The sequence below is a fragment of the Nerophis ophidion genome, linkage group LG12 (assembly GCF_033978795.1).
Source record: "Nerophis ophidion isolate RoL-2023_Sa linkage group LG12, RoL_Noph_v1.0, whole genome shotgun sequence".
Lineage (NCBI taxonomy): Eukaryota > Metazoa > Chordata > Actinopteri > Syngnathiformes > Syngnathidae > Nerophis > Nerophis ophidion.
The window spans coordinates 53,330,069-53,355,068 of NC_084622.1; the positions used below are offsets into that span (position 1 = coordinate 53,330,069).

Sequence of the window (25,000 nt, forward strand, 5' to 3'; positions counted from 1 at the left end):
ACAACATTTACAATATTTAAACATTACACAAATGTGCACTTATATGACCTTAACACAATTCAATCTATGAAGATGTCAAAGTGGTCAGAACATGTACATCTTGCCACATTAATCATCACTGACACTTTACTTACTTTACTACTTTACTTTACTTACAGTCTATATTAGCTGTCTTTGTCATCAAATGTTGTCAATTCTGCTTCTGTTCGGGTACTTTTTTGGTGAGGTTATTGCCCTTTCACCTACCATTGTCATGGCATACGCTTTTAGTGCACACGTGTAATTAGACCGCCTTAAACTACTTGGAACTGATACTCTTAATCTTCTTGGCTGAGTGAAAGTTAGTCTACTTTATAGAAACACACATAATCTGTAAAGGTCATAGCTGTGGATGAATTACATCTGGGATTGTCTGTCAGAAGAATGCAGGTTAATCTGAATGTGTGACGGACTAGTGGGAAAAACAAAACAATCTTGTTTTAATGCCCACACATACTGTAAAATAATGTCACATGGTTTAGAAAAAAGTCACAACATTCATCCAGTTTCTGTGCCTGTATTTCATGAAGTATTGTGGAACCACTTGATTTTAGATTCACATTAATACATCCCATTTTCTTGTACTATTGAGCTATTTCGAACATTATAACATTAAACGCTCAAATAAGACAAAATATTTGTCTACTTCTCTTTCCGAAAAAGGCGGGATTAGCAAAGTCCTGGTTGCAGAGCCCTGGCTGTGTGTGGAAGTGAGTTTAACTTGATCTACATGAAACTTCTCCATGTCGCACACCAGCAAAGGACAAGCAGTAGACATTTGATGGATGGAAGTTTTTTTGATAGTTTTATTTTTCTGAGTACACTAGTGATCAAGTATGATCAAGTGAATTATATTTATATAGCACTTTTCTCTAGTGACTCAAAGCGCTTTACATAGTGAAACCCAACATCTAAGTTACATTTAAACCAGTGTGGGTGGCACTGGGAGCAGGTGGGTAAAGTGTCTTGCCCAAGGACACAACGGCAGTGACTAGGTTGGCAGAGGCGGGAATTGAACCTGCAACCCTCAAGTTGCTGGCACGGCTGCTCTACCAACCGAGCTATGCCGCCCCACAGACAAATATACTTAATGTAAATAATAGCATGATATCACTCTTAAACATCTCATATTGATCTCCTTTTGGCAATTGGGGCCACTTTACCCACATAACACTCCTTTGGGGGCGTTATGTTGATCCTTGAATAGTTGTGCAAGTGTTTGTGGCCTTTAAGCATCTTTTGAATTTAACATTATCATTCCATTTACTTCCACCGCAATGTTTACAAACGCTTCCCTCCTCCACATCTGCGTCCCAAACCCTATATTTGTTTCCATCCACCGGCTTCAACCATGCATTAAATTGATCGTTCTAAAACCACAATTGTTGAACTTGGACTTACCCATCTCATGCAAGTAATTAGGCTTTGCTCTGGGCTTTTGCTAGCGTCAAATTTTGACCAGCAGCAAAAGTAGCCTACTTTAGTTACGTTTTGTAGTTGCGTTTAGCGTCCTCAAAAAAATCAAAAAATTTCAAAGAAAGACTGAAGTTTATGCATGACTAGATTCAAGAAAAGTTAAGACTCTGGATACCGTGCTGGTTTTCACATAGTTTTGTGACAAGTATTCATGCACTCTAAATCAGCGGGTTTGGTAAGTAATCTGCAATAGACAACCCCTCAAGCTCACAGGGATGTGCTCTCGAGAACACTGTAAGTAGTGAACACATAACCGCGGCCCTGCAACACTATAGGAAAATAAACCAGTGATGCCCAAAGGGACGACGTCTCTTCAGCCTGACAAGGACACAATTGGTCGCAAAACGCATGTATTGCACAAAGCTACTTCACCTACCTTTGCTTCCTGCGCATACACTGACAAAATACCGCATATCATCATCGGCGGTCACTCAAACGAGTATGACGATCATCCTGGCAGGGGTGTATCCCTTTTATGGAGGATGCCTGTGTGTGACTTAGTTTAACGTAGGGAGACTGGTGCACAGACAGTCACCACACGATCCTTGACAGAATCGGGTCGGGGGTCCAGTGCAATGGAGTCCAAGAAGACTGGGGACCCTTTTCTGCTGCAGCTTTCATCCGCCATCGCAGCCGTTTTTGTAGTTCTTAAATTCTGCCCTCTTCCGCCTGCTCCGCCGTTGAGGTCTTCACCGTATCCCTGGCTAAGGGGCAGTCAGGTACTAGTCCTTTGCAAAGGGCCACCTGGGGTAACAGTAGTAAAGGGGTTAACCTCCCAGTGCCCCAATACCCCATAGAGGAGCCTCCACTGCCGGATCACTTTAACGTCATGCCCAGGACACACAACATTAAAGAAACACCACATATAACGCATCCACACTCATGTCAAAATGCGGCAGGTTCTGATTCAGCACTGGCGAACAACATGATCGCTCAAAAGTAGGTCAAAGCTTTGGCGCAAAATGATAACAATATCAAGTTTGTAACCATCTAAATGTTCCCGAACAGTGCAATCAAAAAGTGTTTTGACTGTATGAGCAAACACACAAGCAGTAACATTGGGCACAATGCGAAGTGCAGCAACTTGTACAGCTATATCTTGCAAAAAGAACAGGCTGTTATAGAATATAAATGAAACGTCATTATGACAGCGTTTTAAAGTTGACCGAGGTTTATTCGCCACAATTCTGTTTTTATTTTTTATTTTAAAGGATTTAAAATACTCCCGAAAAAAGGCTCCAATTATGTTTTTATTTTTATTTTAGAGGATTCAAAATATTCCTGGACAAGCCTCTATTATGTTACTGTACCCATGACGTTTGTATAGTCTTGAGAGAGTGAGAGAGAGAGAAAGCTAGAGAGAGAGATCGCTCCCTCCCTCCCTAGACTTTATCTCCTGGGCACTTGTCTGCTGTCCAATCACACCCTACAAACATTAAAGGAGCAAGAATAAACAAACACCCAGGGGAGAAGGTATGTGATGTGCACGTAACATATGTATCTAGCATTGGGGAGATACAGACTCGGTCGAGGTTTACCCTTAGCATACAGTACCACCCCTGCAGCCTCACTTCTACTTCCTCTTGCTACTACACCGGCGTTGTTTCCTCGTACCGACAACAAACCACGGTGAGCTTGCTGGTCTTGCTATATCATGTGGAATGTTATACATTTGATGAAAGTCACAAAGACACATGGCTAGTGGCAAAAACAATGTCCATTAGGTCTTGACAGGTGTAGCTGGTGTCCGTAATACCGATAGTGCATAATAAAAGCAAGAAAGTATTCGGCTGTAAGTTTTGTTCAACGCACATGTTATATAATTATTCTATCAGGCATGTCAATTTTCTACATGTATATAATATATCATTTTGGTTGTTCAAAAATGTCATTTAAAATGTAACAATGAGGTGGCGACTTGTCCAGGGTGTACGCCGCCTTCCGCTCGATTGTAGCTGAGATAGGCACCAGCGCCCCACGCGACCCCAAAGGGAATAAGCGGTAGAAAATGGATGGATATTTTTCAGTATCTTGCGGGAAGTTTATTCCTAAAACTACAGAGAATGGCTGGCGGGGCGAGGATGAACGCTCAGTCAGCGTGAAGGGGAGAACTTAACATTCCAGGAACTCAACATCGTCCGACATTTGGAGGAAAAGGTGCAATATATACTGTAAATAGTTTTTGGGCTGCAATTAGCATTAGAAATGACTTTTTATGGCAAGATGACAAGCATTAGTATTTACCTCAAGTCTCCGCCCCATTGTCACATTTTTTATTGGAATTTCAAAACAGTCTCACTTCTATCCAACCATGGTAGCATTTGCAGATTTTCATAGGCCTTGCTTGTCAGTGCAACAATCTTGCAATCAGTATATCAAATTAAAAATTATGAGAATGGTCAACCTTTTTTTAAAAAATTTAGGTCCTGGTTGTTCTTTTTGCATTTTGATGATCTACTTACAATTTGGGCTTCACGGTGGGAGAGGGGTTAGTGCGTCTGCCTCACAATACGAAGTTCCTGCAGTCCTGGGTTCAAATCCAGGCTCGGGATCTTTCTGTGTGGAGTTTGCAAGTTCTCCCCGTGAATGCGTGGGTTCCCTCCGGGTACTCCGGCTTCCTCCCACTTCCAAAAACATGCACCAGGGGATAGGTTGAATGGCAACACTAAAATGGCCCTAGTGTTTGAATGTGAGTGTGAATGTTGTCTGTCTATCTGTGTTGGCCCTGCGATGAGTTGGCGACTTGTCCAGGGTGTACCCCGCCTTCCGCCCGATTGTAGCTGAGATAGGCGCCAGCGCCCCCCGCGACCCCGAAAGGGAATAAGCGGTAGAAAATGGATGGATACTTACAATTTGGTTGCAATCCACCAGCGCAAAATTGTAATACTTTTAATTTTTTTTATAATACCCTGTTTTTTAAGGCTTTTTTGTTAACAGTGTATATAAAAAAATCTGGTTAAAAACCCACAAAATGGAACCCACAATATTGATTGACTTTTGTCTTTAACCAACAAGAGTATCCTATCCCAGATTTATTGTACCCCACCATTAGAAAATAAGATATGGAGTTGTAGTTTGCATATGCTTGAAAGCTGCAGCTTTTTTTGTTTTGTTACATATTGACACTTTAAAAAATATAATTTACTACCATATTTTACTTAATGTGATACCAGATTGTAATTGCATATTTTTTGCAATTTTGAAGAAAAACTTAAGTGTAATAGCTAAGCCTGAAGAGATTTCGAGCCTGTCATCATCAATCAGTATCAGTATTCCCCCTAATGAATCACAGGAGGCCTTACAGTCCCCAAAACACTTTCTTCTATTCCAGTTCCCTGCTCCATCTTTCCAGGAAAAGTAATCTTTTGGTGCAATAACTCATTTGTCCTCTGGATCTACTGCACTACTGCATCTACTGGGGCGGCATAGCTCGGTTGGTAGAGTGACCGTGCCAGCAACTCGAGGGTTGCAGGTTCGATTCCCGCTTCCGCCATCCTAGTCACTGCCGTTGTGTCCTTGGGCAAGACATTTTACCCACCTGCTCCCAGTGCCAACCACTCTGGTTTAAATGTAACTTAGATATTGGGTTTCACTATGTAAAGCGCTTTGAGTCACTCGAGAAAAGCGCTATGTAAATATAATTCACTTCACTTCACTGTCAGTGTGCTTCACTTTGTATGGGGGTTGTGGAAGCACATGTAGCGCTGTCTTCCTGCCATATTTAATTCAGATTTTTGCCTCCATTTGTTAATTTTTTGTCAACAGATTTATTTAGATTCAATGTGACAAAGTATTCTTGCAAAACTATTCCTTAAACATTTTAATGAAAATCCTTAAAGGGAACCTAATAAGCAAAACCGAGTTTTCTTACCTATTGATTTTTTGTATTTGCGACCTGGACATTTGAAATAAAACCATGGAGGCATGGCAGAGATATTTATAAAAAAATCTTGCCTGCCTTTATCCTTTTTCCAAACTAGCTATTTTTAGAATATAGAATTTTTCCCAATAGTGACGTTTTTCCCAAATTTGACATCAGCGGATATCTCCATATATAGGAATTTAGCTAAATGCTACAACAATGAAGACGCCGTTGAAGTGGAGGTAAGTCAATAAGACTGCCCAAAAAACGGCTCACCTTGGTCAGAAAGCATCTTGAAAACGTTCTAGTTTTCAAGTCTTTCATGATTAACGCACACTTGCGTTTGTTTCCAGAAGTAGGAACAAACATTTGTTGAAAGTGCGCTGCTATGGAAACGGAAATAAGTATGCTAAGGAAATCTTTTCCGGCGTTGCTTGAAATGCGGCAACCCAACCCCCGCCGGTGACTCCCATTAGCCACATCTTCCAAGCATTTTTTTTATCATCTTTAAAATCCTAATTAAAAATAAAGACGTGTTCTTGTCCGTCATAATGATTGTGAATGATAGGCACTCTACTTTATGAAGTAGCATTTTTTCTCACCTTTCCCGTGTCAAGAAATCCACTTTCTGTACCGTACAATTGAAATAGAAATGGATCAAAATCATTGTGACAGCAGTATTTTCTTATCACCAAGCCACTTGCTGATGGGACTGGACTAACACATGTGCTTCAGGGGACATAACGGTCTGTGGGGGTCATCATGTTACTGGTTGGTAGATAATGGAATTGTTGTTTTACTAGATAATGGAATTGTTGTTTTACTCACATTGTTTTTGTTATTATGTTTTTAATTATATTTTTTCACTCTCTCTGACAAACCTACCATAAACATGATGTACTGTTCCTGTGTCCTTGCAAAAGTGTAAATTTCAGAAGGGCATCCAACAATAAATTGTCCCACTGTATTATGCAGATCTGATGCAAAAGGTGCATTTTTCTGCAATTTAACAGGGGAAATGTGGACAGTTGTATTAGAATTGGATTAGACTATATTTCATGGTGATTATGAATGACTATTTGTTTGCAATTTTTAAGATCTCTCGTTTTATTGAAATAACATGATTTTTTCTCAGGGCAGATAACAGATTACCTGCCAATTAGACTGTTTTCACATAAAACATTTTAACGGTACATTTTGGTTTTAATAGGAAAATCTGTACCATTATTGTGGAATAGGAAATTTCTTGTGTAGTATTGAACAATAATTACACCACACAGAAGTTGAAGGATTATTTATGTTTCTAGAATATATTTTTATTTGCCTCACATGATATTGTTCCAACCGTTCAAGGTATTGTATTGTATCCTTATAAAATTCAGATGCACATTATCGCATTCAATCAAAGAAGCACATGTGATAGATGCCATATCCGAGGTACTTATGTTAGACCACAGCGTCACTTTAAAGCACTTTGTCAGGCATTTGGAAAGTGCTCTCTACCAGGCTAATCCAATTGGCTAAATTGATTAGCAGTTAAAAGCCTTTCTTCCTCTGGTCAGAGCAGTATGTTTCAAATGCTGCCCAGTGGGCTACCGTAAGCTTGGATGGGCCAGGAGATTGGTTGGTGCCAAGCCAGCTTCCTGTATAGGGTTTCACTGTGCACGATCAATACATACAGCTAATTAGGTGATGACGATCCCTCACATTTCTGTTCTGACTTTTCTTGCCTCAAAGGGATACAACTGGATATACAGTGTGTTTATGAATGTAGTGTTTTGCAGTATAATAAGTCATATTACAGCAGATTGTGTGTACATGTCACTGCCTGGCCTCCATTGGTTCAATATAAATATAATCATTACCCTTTAATACTGCTACCGAGAGTCTTACATGACCTTGTCTGTTTTTTCTATCTTCTGTTTGACCCTGGCATATCTGGTTAGGATGACGAAGAATGACGTTAAAAACTACCTGGAGAAGATCTATAACGTCCCGGTGGGAGTAGTTCGCACCAGGATACAATTTGGTAAGTGTCTATCTTTCTTTGGCCAGACAAAGTGAATCCCTATTTATTAGTGTGAATAAAGGATGTCCGATCAAATCAACCAACCGATATTATCAACTGATATTGGCATAGAAATGAGATATTGGGTCAAACTAGTAAAGTTTTTGTTTCTGCTGATTATCCTCGTTTTTGCATGCACAAATTACCTCCTCAAACTGGTTATGCAAGGTTTTCAATCAAATGTCACATCTCAGAAAGAATCTGTGTCCGTGTGCAGAAAAATAATAAGAAGAAGTAGGGACACACTATATACTTTTTTTTTTTCAAGCTTACCGATTACTACTCACTTCTAAAGACCAAAATTAAGGGGGGAACGGTACGTGTATTTGTATTGAACGGTTTCGGTACAAGGGTTTCGGTTCGGTACGGGGGTGTACTGAACGAGTTTCTAAGTTAAAGTTTTAACAAGCTGCTTTGCTTCTTCTGCCTCTGTCTCAGCACCCAGCATTGTCCCACCCACACAAAACTATCTGATTGGTTACATCAATAGCGGTAACAGCCAATCAGTAGTGCGTATTCAGAGCGGTAACAGCCAATCAGCAGTGCGTATTCAGAGCGCATGTAGTAAATGCTTCAGCGTCAAGCAGATAGGTGTTTAGCAGGTGAGCATAAGGCAGCGTACTCTCCCCAAATGATAATAAACACCTCACAGTCAACTACTACCAACATCACTATGAGCCCGTTGACCTTCTAGAAACTTAAACTGCAGCTCAGCTCCCTCGCAGTTTTGGCTTGAGGTGAAGGTGAATTAGCTTTTAGCATAACGCTAGCTCATTTTGCGGTGTGTGTGTGTGTGTGTGTGTGTGTGTGTGTGTGTGTGTTTTACGGACAGAAAAGCTTTGAATGGCAGGGTCCCTGCTATCACATTTACATAATAAAAATCTACTACAGGCTTCCCAAATGCTGTGATAAATTAAGCAAGATGAGTTGACTTGAAACTGTTTAATGTTGCACTTTTTATATGTAGCAGAAAACTTTTGTAATTTTATTTAATCTGAGCAACAATTTGAGGCAGTTTAATGTTGATTAACGTGGGCAGAATTATTACAGTGTTCCCAATGTTAAAAGGATCAAACCATTTTTACAAATTTGGTAAAAAACCAAAACATTTATATTTTGTTGTTTTCTTACTGTACCGAAAATGAACCGAACCGTGACCTCTAAACCGAGGTACATACCGAACCTAAATTTTTGTGTACCGTTACACCCCTAACCAAAACATTTAAGTGATAACTTATTCATACAAACAGCGGAGCAAGCAAGCAATAATAAACTGAGATGTATTAAAAAATGTAGCCAAAGAAAGAGAAAATGCTGGCTTCATTTGGACTCTCAAACAAATACGGGTGAGATGGAAGAGAAGCAGGTATACTAGACAAAGAAGAAAGAAGAAATCGTACACAAATATTTTCATGCTGCATTTGTGAACTCTAAATTAATTAGCAATAATCTGTATCCAACACAACTGGCAAGGTTGTCCAGAAAAATAGCAACCCTCATTTGAAGCGGTATCGGGGCACAAATGAACTGTCTTTTCCTTCGGACTCAAAACTCATTCCATTAATCCACAGAATTTATTGATTGAACTTTGAGACATTCAAAAGTTGTCTTTCTATTCTCCATCCCAAAAATATTCAAAACAACTCTCTCCCAAAAGTCTTTGGTTTGGACCCACATCCAATCCAGCAATTCTGAGACCTTCTTGGTAGTAGTGTCATGTTAATTGCTCAATCTTACATCACTTTTTTGATTCTGTCTGCTATTTAACACCAGCATGGCCATTTAATGCGTAATATTTGTCATGTGGCAATGTTACAGCGGACATCGGGTACAACAAGAACTGGGCTGTTGACATGTAAAGAGCTGCAAAGATTTCTTGTTTTGGTGTGATGTTGTAGGTCGTCCGGAAAATTAATACATTAATCCACGCTAAAAGGAAATAAGTGGCCCCCAGTGTTCGGGAGGCACAAGGCGTTTGACCAATAGTTGCAATAGAGTGCATGCATGGACACTGAGTCTTCACATGTAGGTGTTACAATAAAAAAAACAAAGTATTTGAGAAATCAGACTAATTTAGTGCGTGAAAGCTTAGTCAGTGTTTGTCACACAGTGGAGCAGTGAGACGTTTTCTTGTGTACACAGAAGAGTTGGGTTTGGTTGCCTGACTTATTCTAGCATCTAGTTGCTGGTGCATTTTGCCTGGCTGCCTTTTCATCTAACACACACTGTTGCTTATCGTATAATCTTATGATTGAAAACTCCAACCTCCAGATGTCCCAAGACAACCCAGTAGGGTTACACACAAACACACAGCTTTTGCTTACTAATTTGGCGTCAGAGCCCTAAGTAGTTATACGTGCACGCACGTACGCACACCAACCAGTATTTTTCTTACCATTATATTACCCCCATACCCTTAAAGGCATGTCCCTACCTCACCTTGAAAGTCAAGTACATGTTATTTAATTGTATTTTTATATATAGGGCTATGATTTCCACGTCAAAGAAACCGTGGAAAGAATCGCAAAAGATGTTAGCATTTAAGCTATCGAGCCAGGGCCAGTCAGTCCATGAGTTTATCAATGTGCCGGTTTTAATCACTGCTTTTCGCACATTTTAATTCAAAACACTAATGCTAACAACCGTCGGGAGTGTTACTGCTGTTATCATTAATACCGTTTATTCCTACTCCTTTGTTCGAGTCAGCTGAGACTGCAACTGGACATGACGTCACGCGCAAACCAGTTAACAAAACATGGCACGGTTGGACTTTGAGTTAATTGGTGCCCGAAGGGGTTCTGTCGGTGCAAAAAAGTACCGGATTCGGTGCCTATCCCTAGAGATGTTTTTTAAAAAATATTTACATTTTTTATCCATTTCCAAACATATGCATCATTTGCATTCTCTAGTATCCTGTAATTTATTATTTTATAAGACCTTTTAACAATTTTGAAAAAATGTATCCCATATAAAAATGTATTCCCCAGTTAATATATTTCTACAGCATGTTTTTTAAAAGATACATTTTTAAAAATTACTTTTGAGTATATTATATTGATCAACTAATTCTGAATTGAATGTGTATTTAGAGAGATTAAGTGCAGTTCCCCTTTCATATAATTTTTGATTGAATGTACAGTGTGATGATTGTCAGGCGGAACCTTCTAATTGGCTGTTGTCTACGACCAAGTCAGAACACCAGATGCTTGGAATGCTACATTCTGTGAACACGCCCATGCTGTAGCGAAAGCAAGAACATTAATACGTTTAGGGAGATTGGGAAACTGTAAATTTCATCAAAATTGGCTAGCTCACTAATTTTTTAAATCTTGGTTAAAGCCTGTCCATTGTACACCCAAAGAAGTGTTCTGAAACGTGTGCAAAAAGACTCCAAACTTTGCTCATTGGGCATCAATGTGGTAAAATTACACATGCTGTTAGCTAATCAAGCTTGTCGGCGATTAAAGGCAGTAAACAGTGTCACATTTGTTTGGCATGACCAACAAAGTCACTTCTGCTGTTGCCACCACAACTGTCAGCTGTTCCCTCTACTACTACTACAGAAAAAAATTAAAAAGCATTCTTAGAGGAAACAGTCCTTGCTAGCCAATTTTCTTTCACTATATAATAACAGTCAATGTAAAGTTTTCAACTATTCAAGATTATCGTTGTCAAACGTTTAAAATTGTGTGTATACACTAGGGGTGTAACGGTACACAAAAATTTCGGTTCAGTACGTACCTCGGTTCAGAGGTCACGGTTCGGTTCATTTTCGGCACAGTAAGAAAAAATATTTATACATTTTTTGATTATTTATTTAACAAATTTGCTAAATCTTCCACCAAAAATATTTTTCTTAGTGGAATATTTGATGTGAAGTAATGGGAAACTTGGATAGGTCAATAATTCATAATAACATTGATTTTGATTCACGATAATGTTTTGAGCAATGACAGTTTGAAAGAAGAAAACAACAGCTTTGTTTTATTAGTCAACGTTGCAATTTTTTCTAAATTACATTTAGCCTTTAAGCTTTTTTATTTCACTTTTGTTTATGTTTTTGTTCATTTTAATAGTATTTTTAAAATGTGCCGGGGGCCTTTAAAACATTAGCTGTGGGCCGCAAATGACCTCCGGGGCACACTTTTGACACCCCTGCTACAGACAATAAAAAATAAAATTTGATTAATCAATGGACAAATGGACGGCGTGGCGCAGTGGCAGAGTGGCCGTGCGCAACCCGAGGGTCCCTGGTTCAAATCCCACCTAGTACCAACCTCGTCACGTCCGTTGTGTCCTGAGCAAGACACTTCACCCTTGCTCCTGATGGGTGCTGGTTGGCGCCTTGCATGGCAGCTCCCTCCATCAGTGTGTGAATGTGTGTGTGAATGGGTAAATGTGGAAGTAGTGTCAAAGCGCTTTGAGTACCTTGAAGGTAGAAAAGCGCTATACAAGTACAACCCATTTATTTATTTATTTAAAAAGCAGAGCCTAGCGACGCATGCGCATTTATCCAAACTCTCTCGCTCTCTGTCTCTGTCCTCCCTCACGATTGTTAATGCTGCGTGCACCACTTTTTGTTTTTGTTTTTAACCCCTTCTTAACCCTGAACGTACATTGAAAATACACGCAAACCTAACTTAAAATGCCGGACATTTGAGGCATTTAAGAAACTCCACCTGGACATCTCCGCAAAGAGGACTTATCCCGTGAAAAGAGGAGGTATGGGCAGTCTATCATAGCCCAGTCGTTGCTAGCATGCTGTGTGTTGTTGTTTTTTTGATTGATTGAAACTTTTATTAGTAGATTGCACAGTTCAGTACATATTCCCTACAATTTTTGATTGATTGAAACTTTTCTTAGTTGATTGCACAGTTCAGTACATATTCCGTACAATTGACCACTAAATGGTAACACCCAAATAAGTTTTTTAACTTGTTTAAATCGGGGTCCACGTAAATCAATTCATGGTACACAACGTGCGGTGCGCTACTTATATGTCCGTGTCGGTTCAATACGAATACACGTACCGTTACACCCCTAGTATACACACAACTGTACATTCTTGACTGTATTTTATACGCATGGGCAGTAGAACATGTCCATTAGATTGGCATTAACAAGCTTTAAATTAGATTTACTGATACCTCTAGAACAGGGGCGCTCACACTTTTTCTGCAGGTGAGCTACTTTTCAATTGACCAAGTCGAGGAGATCTACCTCATTCCTATATATAATTAATATTTATTTATTTATGAAAGAGACATTTTTGTTAACAAGTTAATGGTGTTTAATGATAATACAAGCATGTTTAACACACATAGATTCCTTTCTTTCATGAAGACAAGAATATAAGTTGGTGTATTTGATTCTGATGACTTGCATTGATTGGAATTAGACAGTGGTGCTGATAACGTCCGCATTTTCAAATGGAGGAAAAGAAAAGTCCTCCTTTCTGTCCAATACCACATGAAAGTGGTTGGATTTGGCATCTCATTTGTCCAACTTGCATACTCGTTTTTAAACACTTTGTTATGAGAGTAGCATATGTGTGTGGCCCTTTAATGTCTGGCAGCAGGTGAGTGACGTCAGTGAGTGTGCGGGTGGGCAAGCAAGTGAGAAAGCGGTCGCTGAGGGCGGGGGAGAAATACATTGGTATCAAACTCCGTAGCTTGCTAGCTTGTGCACGCTAGCTTTCTGAGACTCTTATTTTGTTAGCACAGGCAGGATGAAACAGGTCTTTTATGGTGAAGACAGGAACTGTGCAGTCGGTCTTTAGAGTTTTGACAGTAGGTACGGAGTCTCGAGAAATAAAATGTGTTTCTCTGCGTCCGCCCTGTTAGTGATTTTTTTCTTAAATATGAGCTCGCAGCAGCCAGCGTCATCTCACAAGATCCTCGGGTGCCGAGAATGTCAAACAACTGACGAAAGTGAAGTCTTGGTATGATTGCTCATTTTTATGTCTATTTTTTAATGCCTGGCTTGAGCTCGACTGACACACCCTCCGAGATCGACCAGTCGATCGCGATCGACGTAATGCCCACCCCTGCTCTAGAAACCCTGTAACATGATTTAAAGTTAAAGTACCAATGATTGTCACACACATACTAGATGTGGTCACCCCCTGGGAGGTGAGGGAAGTAGTGGGCAACAGCGGTGCTGCGCCCGGGAATCATTTTTGGTGATTTAACCCCCAATTACAACCCTTAATGCTGAGTGCCAAGCAGGGAGGTAACGGGTCCCATTTTTATAGTCTTTGGTATGACTCGGACGGGGTTTGAACTCACGACCTACCGATCTCAGTGTGGACACTCTATTCGCTAGGCCACTGAGTAGGTGTGATGTGACTCACCTCAATTTCCGGGCTATAAAGCGCACCTGTTTTAAGCTACACCAACCTAATTTTTGGACAAATTTTGTTTAGTACATATATTGGGCGTAAACATTTCTATTAGCCACAGGTGTACACATTGAAACATGAACAATTCAAACAGGCACTCAATCACAATTCTAACAGTTTCAAGACAGTGCCTTTAACACGGTTATAAGCTATCGTCAAGCTTTGTCTTCTTTGTCCTTCTTTTCCTTCTGCGTGATTTTTCCGTGTTGGAGTTGAGGGGATTTGGGGTTGCTTCGTACCACGGCGAGACTTGCGTCTGGAGGCGGATGGGCTCTGAGTTTGTCCCTTTTCTCACATGTGGTGGTCTGGACTTCCGAAGCCCGTTGGTGGAGGTGAATTTATATCTGGACCGTTTCCTTTTTCGAACGTCGAGTTGAAAGATTTCGGCTTTAGTTGGGTCGTGAGCATTTCCTTGCGTCCTTTCTGAGATCAGGGTGAGTGCACAGAATCAATCAATCAATCAATGTTTATTTATATAGCCCCAAATCACAAATGTCTCAAAGGACTGCACAAATCATTACGACTACAACATCCTCGGAAGAACCCACAAAAGGGCAAGGAAAACTCACACCCAGTGTGCAGGGAGAATTCACATCCAGTGGGACGCCAGTGACAATGCTGACTATGAGAAATCTTGGAGAGGACCTCAGATGTGGGCAACCCCCCCCCTCTAGGGGACCGAAAGCAATGGATGTCGAGCGGGTCTAACATGATACTGGGAAAGTTCAATCCATGTTGGAATTATGTGAACAGATTACATTTGTCAACCGTGACCCATTTAGCAATTTCATTGGTCTGACGTGACAAGGTCAATTAATAACGGCATGTGAAACTTGGGAACCCGGAAAAAAAATAATAAATTAGGCGAAACATTGTATAAAAACGCGGGGTTCAAAGTCGTAGTGAGTGGCTTATAGACCGGAAATTAAGGTAAATGCTGTCATCATGAAGACAAGGAATGTTTGTCAGCGGAAATCATGTTTTCGGGTTCACTCATTTTTCTTTGAAACACTTTACTACTTCCCTTGAACTAAACAATGTTGGAACAGCTATTTAAAACACCGGTTAAAGCTTCCATACAGTATCCACAGTATGCACAGCCTCCTGAAGGAGTCATGATCTTGGTATATCCTTGAGCACGTGACTTGCAATTCTCATAAGTAAAACATGTATAACCGCAGTGTGTTAAGGGTACAAGTTAGCCTTATCCCTGTTAGCACTAGTCTACATTGTGAATGACCCTCAAATGTGTTTACTAAAGCTTGGAGAGCCCTTCAAGAGAGGGGCAGGAGGAAACCGTGAGTGGTGTATGAGTAGAAAGGGGCGTCTTGGGCCTTCTCTGATTCCCGTAGTGCGTCAAAGAAGGTATCCCTGTCTATGTTGAGAGTTTCACTCCATTGAAAGCTTGAAGAGGCAGAGAAGAGTGAGGGGCGCAAAGGACCCTTTCTTTCCTCCATGGGTAGCAGGGCTATTTTGGAAGGAGTTGCCATGGATACCCCTCTGGTCTGGGATTTGTAATGTGATATCTGGCTGCCAAACCGCAATCTCTGAGTGGGAGAAAGTAGGAGTGCTTGCATTTGCAAGTGTTTTATGAAAGCATTGCCTGTGTGTATGTGTTTGGAAAGGATTACCTGAACTTTTATGTTTTCCCATCATGCCCGTGTGTGTCTTCAAAGCCACTCTATAATTGTATTATTGTTTATGGTGGGACAAGTCAGTGTCTTTCAGGTCAGAGCTATTCAGTTTTACCTGTACATTTCGGTTTGACTGCAAACACACACGCACAGAGGGAAACATATCTTAACTTGGTTTCCCACCCAAATAGGGTCCTCTAGTTAGCTTTGGGTGGGAGGGAATTCGTCTTTTACAACTCTGCTAAGGGCTTTTTCTGAGCAGTTGGCTACTTTTTTGATGATTACTCGCAATATGTACCCGACACATACACTAATAACCTACCACAGTGGAATGTTTTAAATGTTATAAACTGTTACCATGGCAATTGCATTTTCAGCACTAATATGCATCAACAAACGGATTTTAGCATTTTGATGAGCGTGCCATCTATATAGGACTTATTTGGACATTTTTACGGACATATGTTATGGTATTTGAGTTTTTAAAAAATCCAACAATGCATTGGTGAGAAGCTCTGATGTATACAAGTAGTCAAATAATACAAATAGTAATTTGAAAGTGTTGTTTAGTTTATATTAACTTTAAGTAAAAGTCTCATAGTATTCAGTTTACCACCGATTACTATAATGAAGTTCCTGATGACTAACAAAATAACTTTGAGAGGTAAAAAAGTTGTCTTTACTTACAAAAAGTACAGAAAAAGAAACAAAACCGTGGCCCTAAAAGAAGGGAAAGGACAGGCGATACACTTAGTTGTGTATTTATTTGCATAATTTCTGATACCCTCCGGAAAGTGAACATTTTTTTTGTTCATTTTTTTCTTTCTAAAGTGTCAATTTCACAACAAGAAGTTTAGGGGACCGTTATTGTTTAACAGGTCTGCGCCTTGTTTTATTAAACAAAGTTATTATTTTTATTTTGTCTTATTTAAATGACAGCTTGTCATGTTTTTCCGCACAAGCAGCAAGTTTACCATTTATTCAAAATATTGCACATTATTGAAGAATATTTTTCTTCAGTACATACTACAGATTACCGCATAGTTACGGGAAACACAGAAAGACAATTTCTCATCTTCTGTTGCATGCAGAGGATCACATTAATTAAATGACACACCTTTAATTGACTCCAAGACTATTTGTTACTTATGAAATTAAACGTAGAGCTGCAATTGCAATGCAATGTGTGCATGTATTTAGCCAAAATCGACTCTACGCAGATTATTTAAATAAAATAGTTAAGCTTTTTTGGGGGGAAATTTTGACTGAAGGATGAAGGATGGTGCAATTGTTACAACACACTGAGCTGGCAGGTTGACAAAATTGTTGGGGTGGCCAAATCTACCATCTGGTACACTATTTTTTTTTTTTTATAAAGGAATGTGCTGGCAAACTCTGCTTACTAAAAGGCATTGAAAACTATAGAAAACAAATATAGCATCTTTGTTTGATACAAAATAAAAGATAAGATAAACATAACAGTGGGATGGGCCTGAAAGTGTTTCAAGAAGGCAGTTGTAATATTGTATCACAATCCTGCATCTCAAATTTTGTAGTTAAAAAAACTATTTTTTCACAAGGCGGAGACCACTGATGACAATTGACAATCTGTTGTAGCTAAAATAAAGATGCGCAGGAACAATAATGTTGTCCGATTGAATTTAGCAAAACGATAAATAATAATCACTATTGTTTTTTCATGATTAAAATTAAACCATGAAAAAATACTAATTTGTTTGCATTGCCAAAAATATATTGTTTAATGACTAATGATCTATTGCTAACGATGGATTCTGATGCGTCATCTATGTTGCTGCTCCTCGATCTTAGCGCTGCTTTCGATACCGTCGATCATAATATTTTATTAGAACGTATCAAAACACGAATTGGTATGTCAGACTTAGCCCTGTCTTGGTTTAACTCTTATCTTACTGATAGGATGCAGTGTGTCTCCCATAACAATGTGACCTCGGACTACGTTAAGGTAACGTGTGGAGTTCCCCAGGGTTCGGTCCTTGGCCCTGCACTCTTCAGCATCTACATGCTGCCGCTAGGTGACATCATACGCAAATACGGTATTAGCTTTCACTGTTATGCTGATGACACCCAACTCTACATGCCCCTAAAGCTGACCAACACGCCGGATTGTAGTCAGCTGGAGGCGTGTCTTAATGAAATTAAACAATGGATGTCCGCTAACTTTTTGCAACTTAACGCCAAAAAAACGGAAATGCTGATTATCGGTCCTGCTAGACACCGAACTCTATTTAATAATACAACTCTAACATTTGACAACCAAACAATTATACAAGGCGACACGGTAAAGAATCGGGGTATTATCTTCGACCCAACTCTCTCCTTTGAGGGACACATTAAAAGCGTTACTAAAACGGCCTTCTTTCATCTCCGTAACATCGCTAAAATTCGCTCCATTCTGTCCACTAAAGACGCTGAGATCATTATCCATGCGTTTGTTACGTCTCGCCTCGACTACTGTAACGTATTATTTTCGGGTCTCCCCATGTCTAGCATTAAAAGATTACAGTTGGTACAAAATGCGGCTGCTAGACTTTTGACAAGAACAAGAAAGTTTGATCACGTTACGCCTGTACTGGCTCACCTGCACTGGCTTCCTGTGCACTTAAGATGTGACTTTAAGGTTTTACTACTTACGTATAAAATACTACACGGTCTAGCTCCATCCTATCTTGCCGATTGTATTGTACCATATGTCCCGGCAAGAAATCTGCGTTCAAAGGACTCCGGCTTATTAGTGATTCCCAAAGCCCAAAAAAAGTCTGCGGGCTATAGAGCATTTTCCGTTCGGGCTCCAGTACTCTGGAATACCCTCCCGGTAACAGTTCGCGATGCCACCTCAGTAGAAGCATTTAAGTCTCACCTTAAAACTCATTTGTATACTCTAGCCTTTAAATAGACTCCCTTTTTAGACCCGTTGATCTGCCGTTTCTTTTCTTTTTCTTTTATGTCCCACTCTCCCTTGGGGAGGGGGTCCGGTCCGATCCGGTGGCCATGTACTGCTCGCCTGTGTATCGGCTGGGGACATCCCTGCGCTGCTGGTCCGCCTCCGCTTGGGATGGTTTCCTGCTGGCTCCGCTGTGAACGGGACTCTCGCTGCTGTGTGTTGGATCCTCTTTGGACTGGACTCTCGCGACTGTGTTGGATCCATTGTGGATTGAACTTTCACAGTATCATGTTAGACCCGCTCGACATCCATTGCTTTCCTCCTCTCTAAGGTTCTCATAGTCATCATTGTCACCGACGTCCCACTGAGTGTGGGTTTTCCTTGCCCTTATGTGGGCCTACCGAGGATGTCGTGGTGGTTTGTGCAGCCCTTTGAGACACTAGTGATTTAGGGCTATATAAGTAAACATTGATTGATTGATTGATTGAATTTCTCTCAAACTATACCAAATAGGAGAAATGGTTCATATTCAATACAAATGTATTGATTAAACTCTAATCAGGGTGTCTTTTGTACATGGGTACTCTATTTTAAAGTGAGGTTTTAGTCAGACTAATGTAATGACTCCATTTTATCTCAGGACATTGAAATGTAATGATTGTCTAACAATTCATATTTGCCTTCTTTGTGGTTTAAACATGCAGGTAATATAATCTATTTTTGTATTTGTCAGGTTCCAACAAGAAGAGAAACCACCTCAACCAGAGGGTTAAGCAACCTGACTATAAAGTGGCGTATGTTCAGCTGGTAAGAAGACACACACGCACTTGTTCTTTTTCTTATTCTGTATGTTGTTCAGAAAGCAAGCGCTGGATGACTCCGGTCTTGTTAACTGTGGGAGATGCAAATCTTTACACTTATTTTACTGCTCTGTCCCTGACCCTCTGTATATGTAATGTATATATGATGCATGAACGAGTAGACCCCTCACATTTCTGGAAAAAATGTTATCCTATATTTTCATGGGACAACAGTAGCTATGTGCACATGGACACATTAAATCGGATCAAAAACCTAACCAGAATAAAAATGCTTCTGTAAGCACGCCATTCGAAATATTCCGACTCGATCACAAACATTCGGCTCAAATTTTGATTCCAATCGAGACAAGTGGTTTATGCCGAAAGAATTATTTTCACTGCGAATGTCTTTAATGTCAGCCACACTTTGGTGGTGGAGCGGGGACTACATTTAATAGTCTTGGAATGAAGAGATTGTCCTGCTGTTGTCTCCACACCCACCCCCCAATTCAACATGTACAGATGTAGCGCTAAATACTGTTGAGATTGTTGCTAACAAAAACAAAAGTATAGTCTGAAGTGTCATGTGTCTATGTAACAGTAAAAGAAAGGATCCAGCTGTCGTCTTAAAGGCCTACTGAAATGCGATTTTCTTATTTAAACGGGGATAGCAGGTCTATTTTATGTGTCATACTTGATCATTTCGCTATATTGCCATATTTTTTCTGAAAGGATTTAGTAGAGAACATCGACGATAAAGTTCTCAACTTTTGGTGCTGATAAAAAAGCCTTACCTGTACCGGAAGTAGCAGGCGATATGCGCGTGACGTCACGGGTTGTGGAGCTCCTCACATCTGAACATTGTTTACAATCAGGGCCACTAGCAGAGAGAACGATTGGGACCGAGAAAGCGATGATTTCCCCATTAATTTGAGCGAGGATGAAAGATTTGTGGATGAGGAAAGTGAGAGTGAAGGACTAAAAAAAAATATAAAAAAATTGGGACAAGAGGGCAGTGGGAGCGATTCAGATAGGGAAGTTGCTGTGAGAGGCGCCGTGGCAGCCGAGGGGGTGGCAGGACCACTCGGCCAGGCCCAACCGCAACAAGGGATTAAGCCATTCCGCTTTGAACCCGACGCTGACGGTCAGGAGGACACATATTGATGCTGGAGTAGCGCACGACATAGATCGCCTTCAGAATACAGAATGGTAAAATGTTTTTTATTAATACACATAATACACTGTACTTTGTGTGTGTGTGTGTGTGTGTGTGTGTGTGTGTGTGTGTGTGTGTGTGTGTGTGTGTGTGTGGTCCAATCCAACCGTGTTCGCTTGACATTTCTGTTCCATAGTAAAGCTTGACTGTCATCTTTCGGGAATGTAAACAATGAAAAACCGGCTGTGTTTGTGTTGCTAAAGCCGGCCGCAATACACCGCTTCCCACCTACAACTTTCTTCTTTGATGTCTCCATTGTTCATTGAACAAATTGCAAAAGATTCAGCAACACAGATGTTCAGAATACTGTGGAATTTTGCGATGAAAACAGACGACTTAATAGCTGGGAACGATGCTAGAACAAAATGTCCTCTACAATCTGTGACGTCACGCGCACACCGTGACTTTTCAGAAGGATCTTTCGACGCAAAATTTAAAATTGCAATTTAGTAAACTAACCCGGCTGTATTGGCATGTGTTGCAATGTTAATATTTCATCATTGATGTATAGATTATCAGACTGCGTGGTCTGTAGTAGTGGGTTTCAGTAGGCCTTTAACGAGCTGTTTTTTCACAACATTACAGGTACTTTAAGTGCTAACTGCTAGCCTTAGACACATACACAGAATGTCGTAACATAAAGATGATTGAGAAAATAAAAGCAACATCAAAAAAATTGATGGACGGTGTATTCAGAAAATAAAAGCTACAAAAGGTTATCATCTTCGCTGTATACTTTTAGTGTGGGACAGATGCGTCCGTCTCCAATATTGTCCACAACTGTCGCCATCTGGCGAGACGCCATGGAAATGAAGCAAAGGAAAATGAAGTTAAACCAATTGCTTGGCTCTGTTTAAGGGGAAATCTCTGGGGCAAAGTCTGTGTAGTTTGTCTGTCATGATTTTCAAGCCAAACGACACTAGTACGCATGTACCAGCGCTGCTACGACTTTGATTCCAGGAAGTTTTTCTCAAATTTAAAATTTAAACGGTAATACTAACCGTCGGAAATTTTACAGCAGTGTTTCATTATACCGTTTACCATTACATTCTTAAATTCTACACACAATAAATACCCCATACTTGCTATGTGAAAATATTTTTTTTGTTTTTTTAGATTTTTGCAAATGTATTAGAATTTAAAGACTAGGAAATCACATCTACTTAAGTATTCACTGCCTTTGCCATGAAGCTTAAAAGTGAGATCAGGCGCATCCTGTTTCAACTGATCACCTTTGAGACCATCATTGGATAAGTGGAAGAAGATGGATGGATGGTTGGGTTCTTGAGATGTTTCTACAGCTTAACTGGGGTCCGCTTGTGGTAAATTCAGTTTATTCGACATGGTTTGGAAGGGCAAACACCTGTCTATACATAAGGTCACACACTTGACAGTGCATGGCAGAGCACTCTGAGACAGGATTGCATCAAGGCACACATCTGGGAAGGGTAATTAAAAATAACTGCTGCCTTGAAGATCCCAGTGAGCAATAAAAGACGTTTAGAACCACCAGGACTCTTCCTAGAGCTGGCCGGCCGTCTAAACTAAGAGATTGAGGGGGATGTCCCAAGTCGTGGATGTGACTCAGAACCCAATGGTCACTCGGTCAAAGCCACAGCCTTCCTCTATAGAGGTAGGAGAACCTTCTAGAAGGACAACCATCTCTGCAGCAATACAGCAATTAGGCCTGTATGGTAGAGTGGAGCCCGAGGCCAGGCATGTATCCGAATAAACATCTCTGAAGAATGGGCAAAAATGCCCAAAGATAGGTGTTCCAAGCTTATGGCATCGTATTCAAAAAGACTTGAGACTGTAATTGCTGCCAAAGGTGCATTAACAAAGTATTGATCAAGACTGTGAATACTTATTTAGGTGTTTTTTTAGTTCTTTAGTTTAGTTTTAATAATTACATTTTTTAAACTTGCAAAAATGTATTTTAAAAAAACCTTTTCACATTGTCATTATAGGGAAATTTTTGTGGAGAATTTGAGGACAAAATTGATTGGTAAAATTTTGGAATACGGCTGTAACAGAACATGTAGGAAAAGTGGTGCCTTTTTGTTCCAAACCAAAGTACAGACAACACTTTTCTTTAGAACAAACGCCTCGCTCTTGTTAGCCTTAGCATTAGCCAGGGTTTGCTATGTGTGGCGTAAAGGAAGTAAGGGGTCGGCGCCAGTTACTGAAGCTCCTGAGGGGCAAAAAGTATGCTGGCGCAAGAGGAGAATATAATAAATTTTTTCTATTTTTAAATTGTCTGCAGCAAAAAAATTGAATATATAAATCAAATCGATATATCACCCAGCCCTATACTGCATATATCTTAGTTATTTCAAAAATTATAAAGAGTTTAGTTGATGTTTAAGTACTTTTTGAGCACATTCAACAATATCTCTATAAGCATAACTGATTATTTTGGTCACAATAATGTGATATCAGATTTATTTTCATACATCTGCGGTGTGAGATTATTTTCATGTTTTTTGACTGAAAAAGTAGAATCTGCTATATGAGTGTAAAGTGTTGGTTATGTGGGGTGAGTAAGGTGTCTTCCTTCAATACAGTACTTTTAACTAGACTCATTAAAACCTCTCAATGTTTTACTCCAGTCTACGCAGCGTGCAGCAAAACAATGAAAGCAACTGGCGGAGCTACATAAAAAAAGGAGAGACAAAGTAGAGAAAAATGGGATACAACATGTCTATCTGTGACTGTGTCCAGAAAGAGTTTCTCCTGCATCATGTCACACATCTATTGTGTAATGTCAGAATTAAATCAGAACGCCTGCTAAAAATAACAAACGTATAAATTGGGGATTTTTAGCAGCACTTTATAATCATATGATGTGATACAAATTGTTTCAGACCTGTACAGTTACACAATTCGTTATGGCCTAAAAGTAGTTAGGAGAAGAACGCTTATATTTATTCCTACCTCTTCATGTCTAATACTGCTAATTCATTCACACTTTTAAGTTTCACATATTTACTTCCAATCTAGTTCCCTTCCTGTGTGAAAGACAGAAAGGGAGTTGTTGGCCAAAAATATAAATTTAAAATACCTGTAATTGATTGTTTTTAAATATTCTATTGGTACACAGTTTCATATTTTGTTCTACAGTTTGCCCGTACACAATACTTTGTTCTATAACACCTGACATTGATTTGAGGGAAGAACTGGTTAATGTTAGTGTCGGAAGGGTATTATGACGTGAGCAATATCGGTAAGAAAGCCAATATCGGACATCCCTATTAAAAAGTATTAACACCTGTGTTTGAGCCCAGGTTTGTGTCCTTGTCATCGTCCATTACTGACAGTGTTTGAAGTCTTCTTGTAGATGAAATCAAACAATCCTTACTCCGAATGTCATGAAAGTCACCGTTTGAATGCACCTTTGAAGCACAGCTAAAATGCAAGAGGCCTGTGTTTTCCATCCATCCATTTTTACCGCTTATTCCCTTTGGGGTGGCGGGGGGCGCTGGTGTCCATCTCAGCTACAATCGGGCGGAAGGCGGGGTACACCCTGGACAAGCCGCAACCTCAGGCTTCTGTTTTATTTCTTGCATTTTTGATCTTGCCCAGATACCCTAACACCAATGCTGGTGCTTGTTTATGCAGCGCTTTCCACTTGACAGGCAACCATCTGTCTTGAAATGGATGAATAATGAAAATTGTGTAAACACAACAAATTAGATACATAATTAAAGCAGCCATGAAACTTTCAAAAGTGGAGACTGCCTCTTCTGCTATCAAGGAAGTGGTCTGGTATTCACTGCAAAGTTTGAGATGCTGCCTCGTCTCACCGAAACCTTGTATGTACATAATTCATGCATACTGGGCCCTCAAGGACGAGGGTGCACTCACTGTGCCATTTCAGCCATGCCAAACTTGGGCCCAATTTCCTCTCGCTCCTTCCCTGCTGGCCTGAACTTACACTGCTCCAATGACATCTACAGTATGTTGTGTGTGCATGTGTCTGTACGCGTTGACTTTGTGGATTATTTTGAATCGATCTGTGATTTGTGACTCATGTTCATCACATGACATATTTAATTAACGTGTGCAGTATTGTGCTGGGCCCACGGCCACCTTTTAAAAATGTTTGCAAATAAACCAAATATCTGACCTATTTTTTTGGCTGCACGGACGTGCACACGTACGTACGTGCGCATACACAACCACGGAGAACCTTCTCCATTGCAGCAGTGGGTACAAAAGATTGTTCCTAATTGACTCCACATGTGGGAGAGTGTTCTGTAGGTTGATGCTCACATCGAGCCCCCCCCTTTCCACCCTCGTCTTTCCCTCTCCCCCTACATCTCGACCCTCTTTCTCCATGCTCCCTCCATCAGCTAATATTGCATCTGTGATGTGTTTGTTCTCTCTCATGCCTTACTCTTGGTTTGTGGTTAAGAGGAGGCCTCCTGTTAGCGGGGTTCCGTGACGGCCATTTTCCTCAAGCTTAGATGGTGTGGGGGGGATCCCACTATTGGGGGAAGAGTCTGCATGTGTGAAATCTGCACTGTGTGTGGGAAAGTGTGTGTGTGTGTGAGGGTGTGGGGGGGCTGAGCAGGGGAGTTGA

At 40.3% G+C, this 25,000-nt stretch overlaps 1 protein-coding gene across 1 annotated transcript in view; it reads left to right on the forward strand.

Moving 5' to 3' along the window:
- mrpl23 (mitochondrial ribosomal protein L23) overlaps positions 1-25,000 on the forward strand; it is a 95,363-nt gene that overhangs the window by 29,235 nt on the left and 41,128 nt on the right. Inside the window, exons 3-4 of the mRNA XM_061917739.1 lie at positions 7,324-7,406; positions 19,136-19,209. Of these exons, the coding sequence (XP_061773723.1) occupies positions 7,324-7,406; positions 19,136-19,209 (157 nt within the window). The remainder of the gene's footprint in view (positions 1-7,323; positions 7,407-19,135; positions 19,210-25,000) is intronic.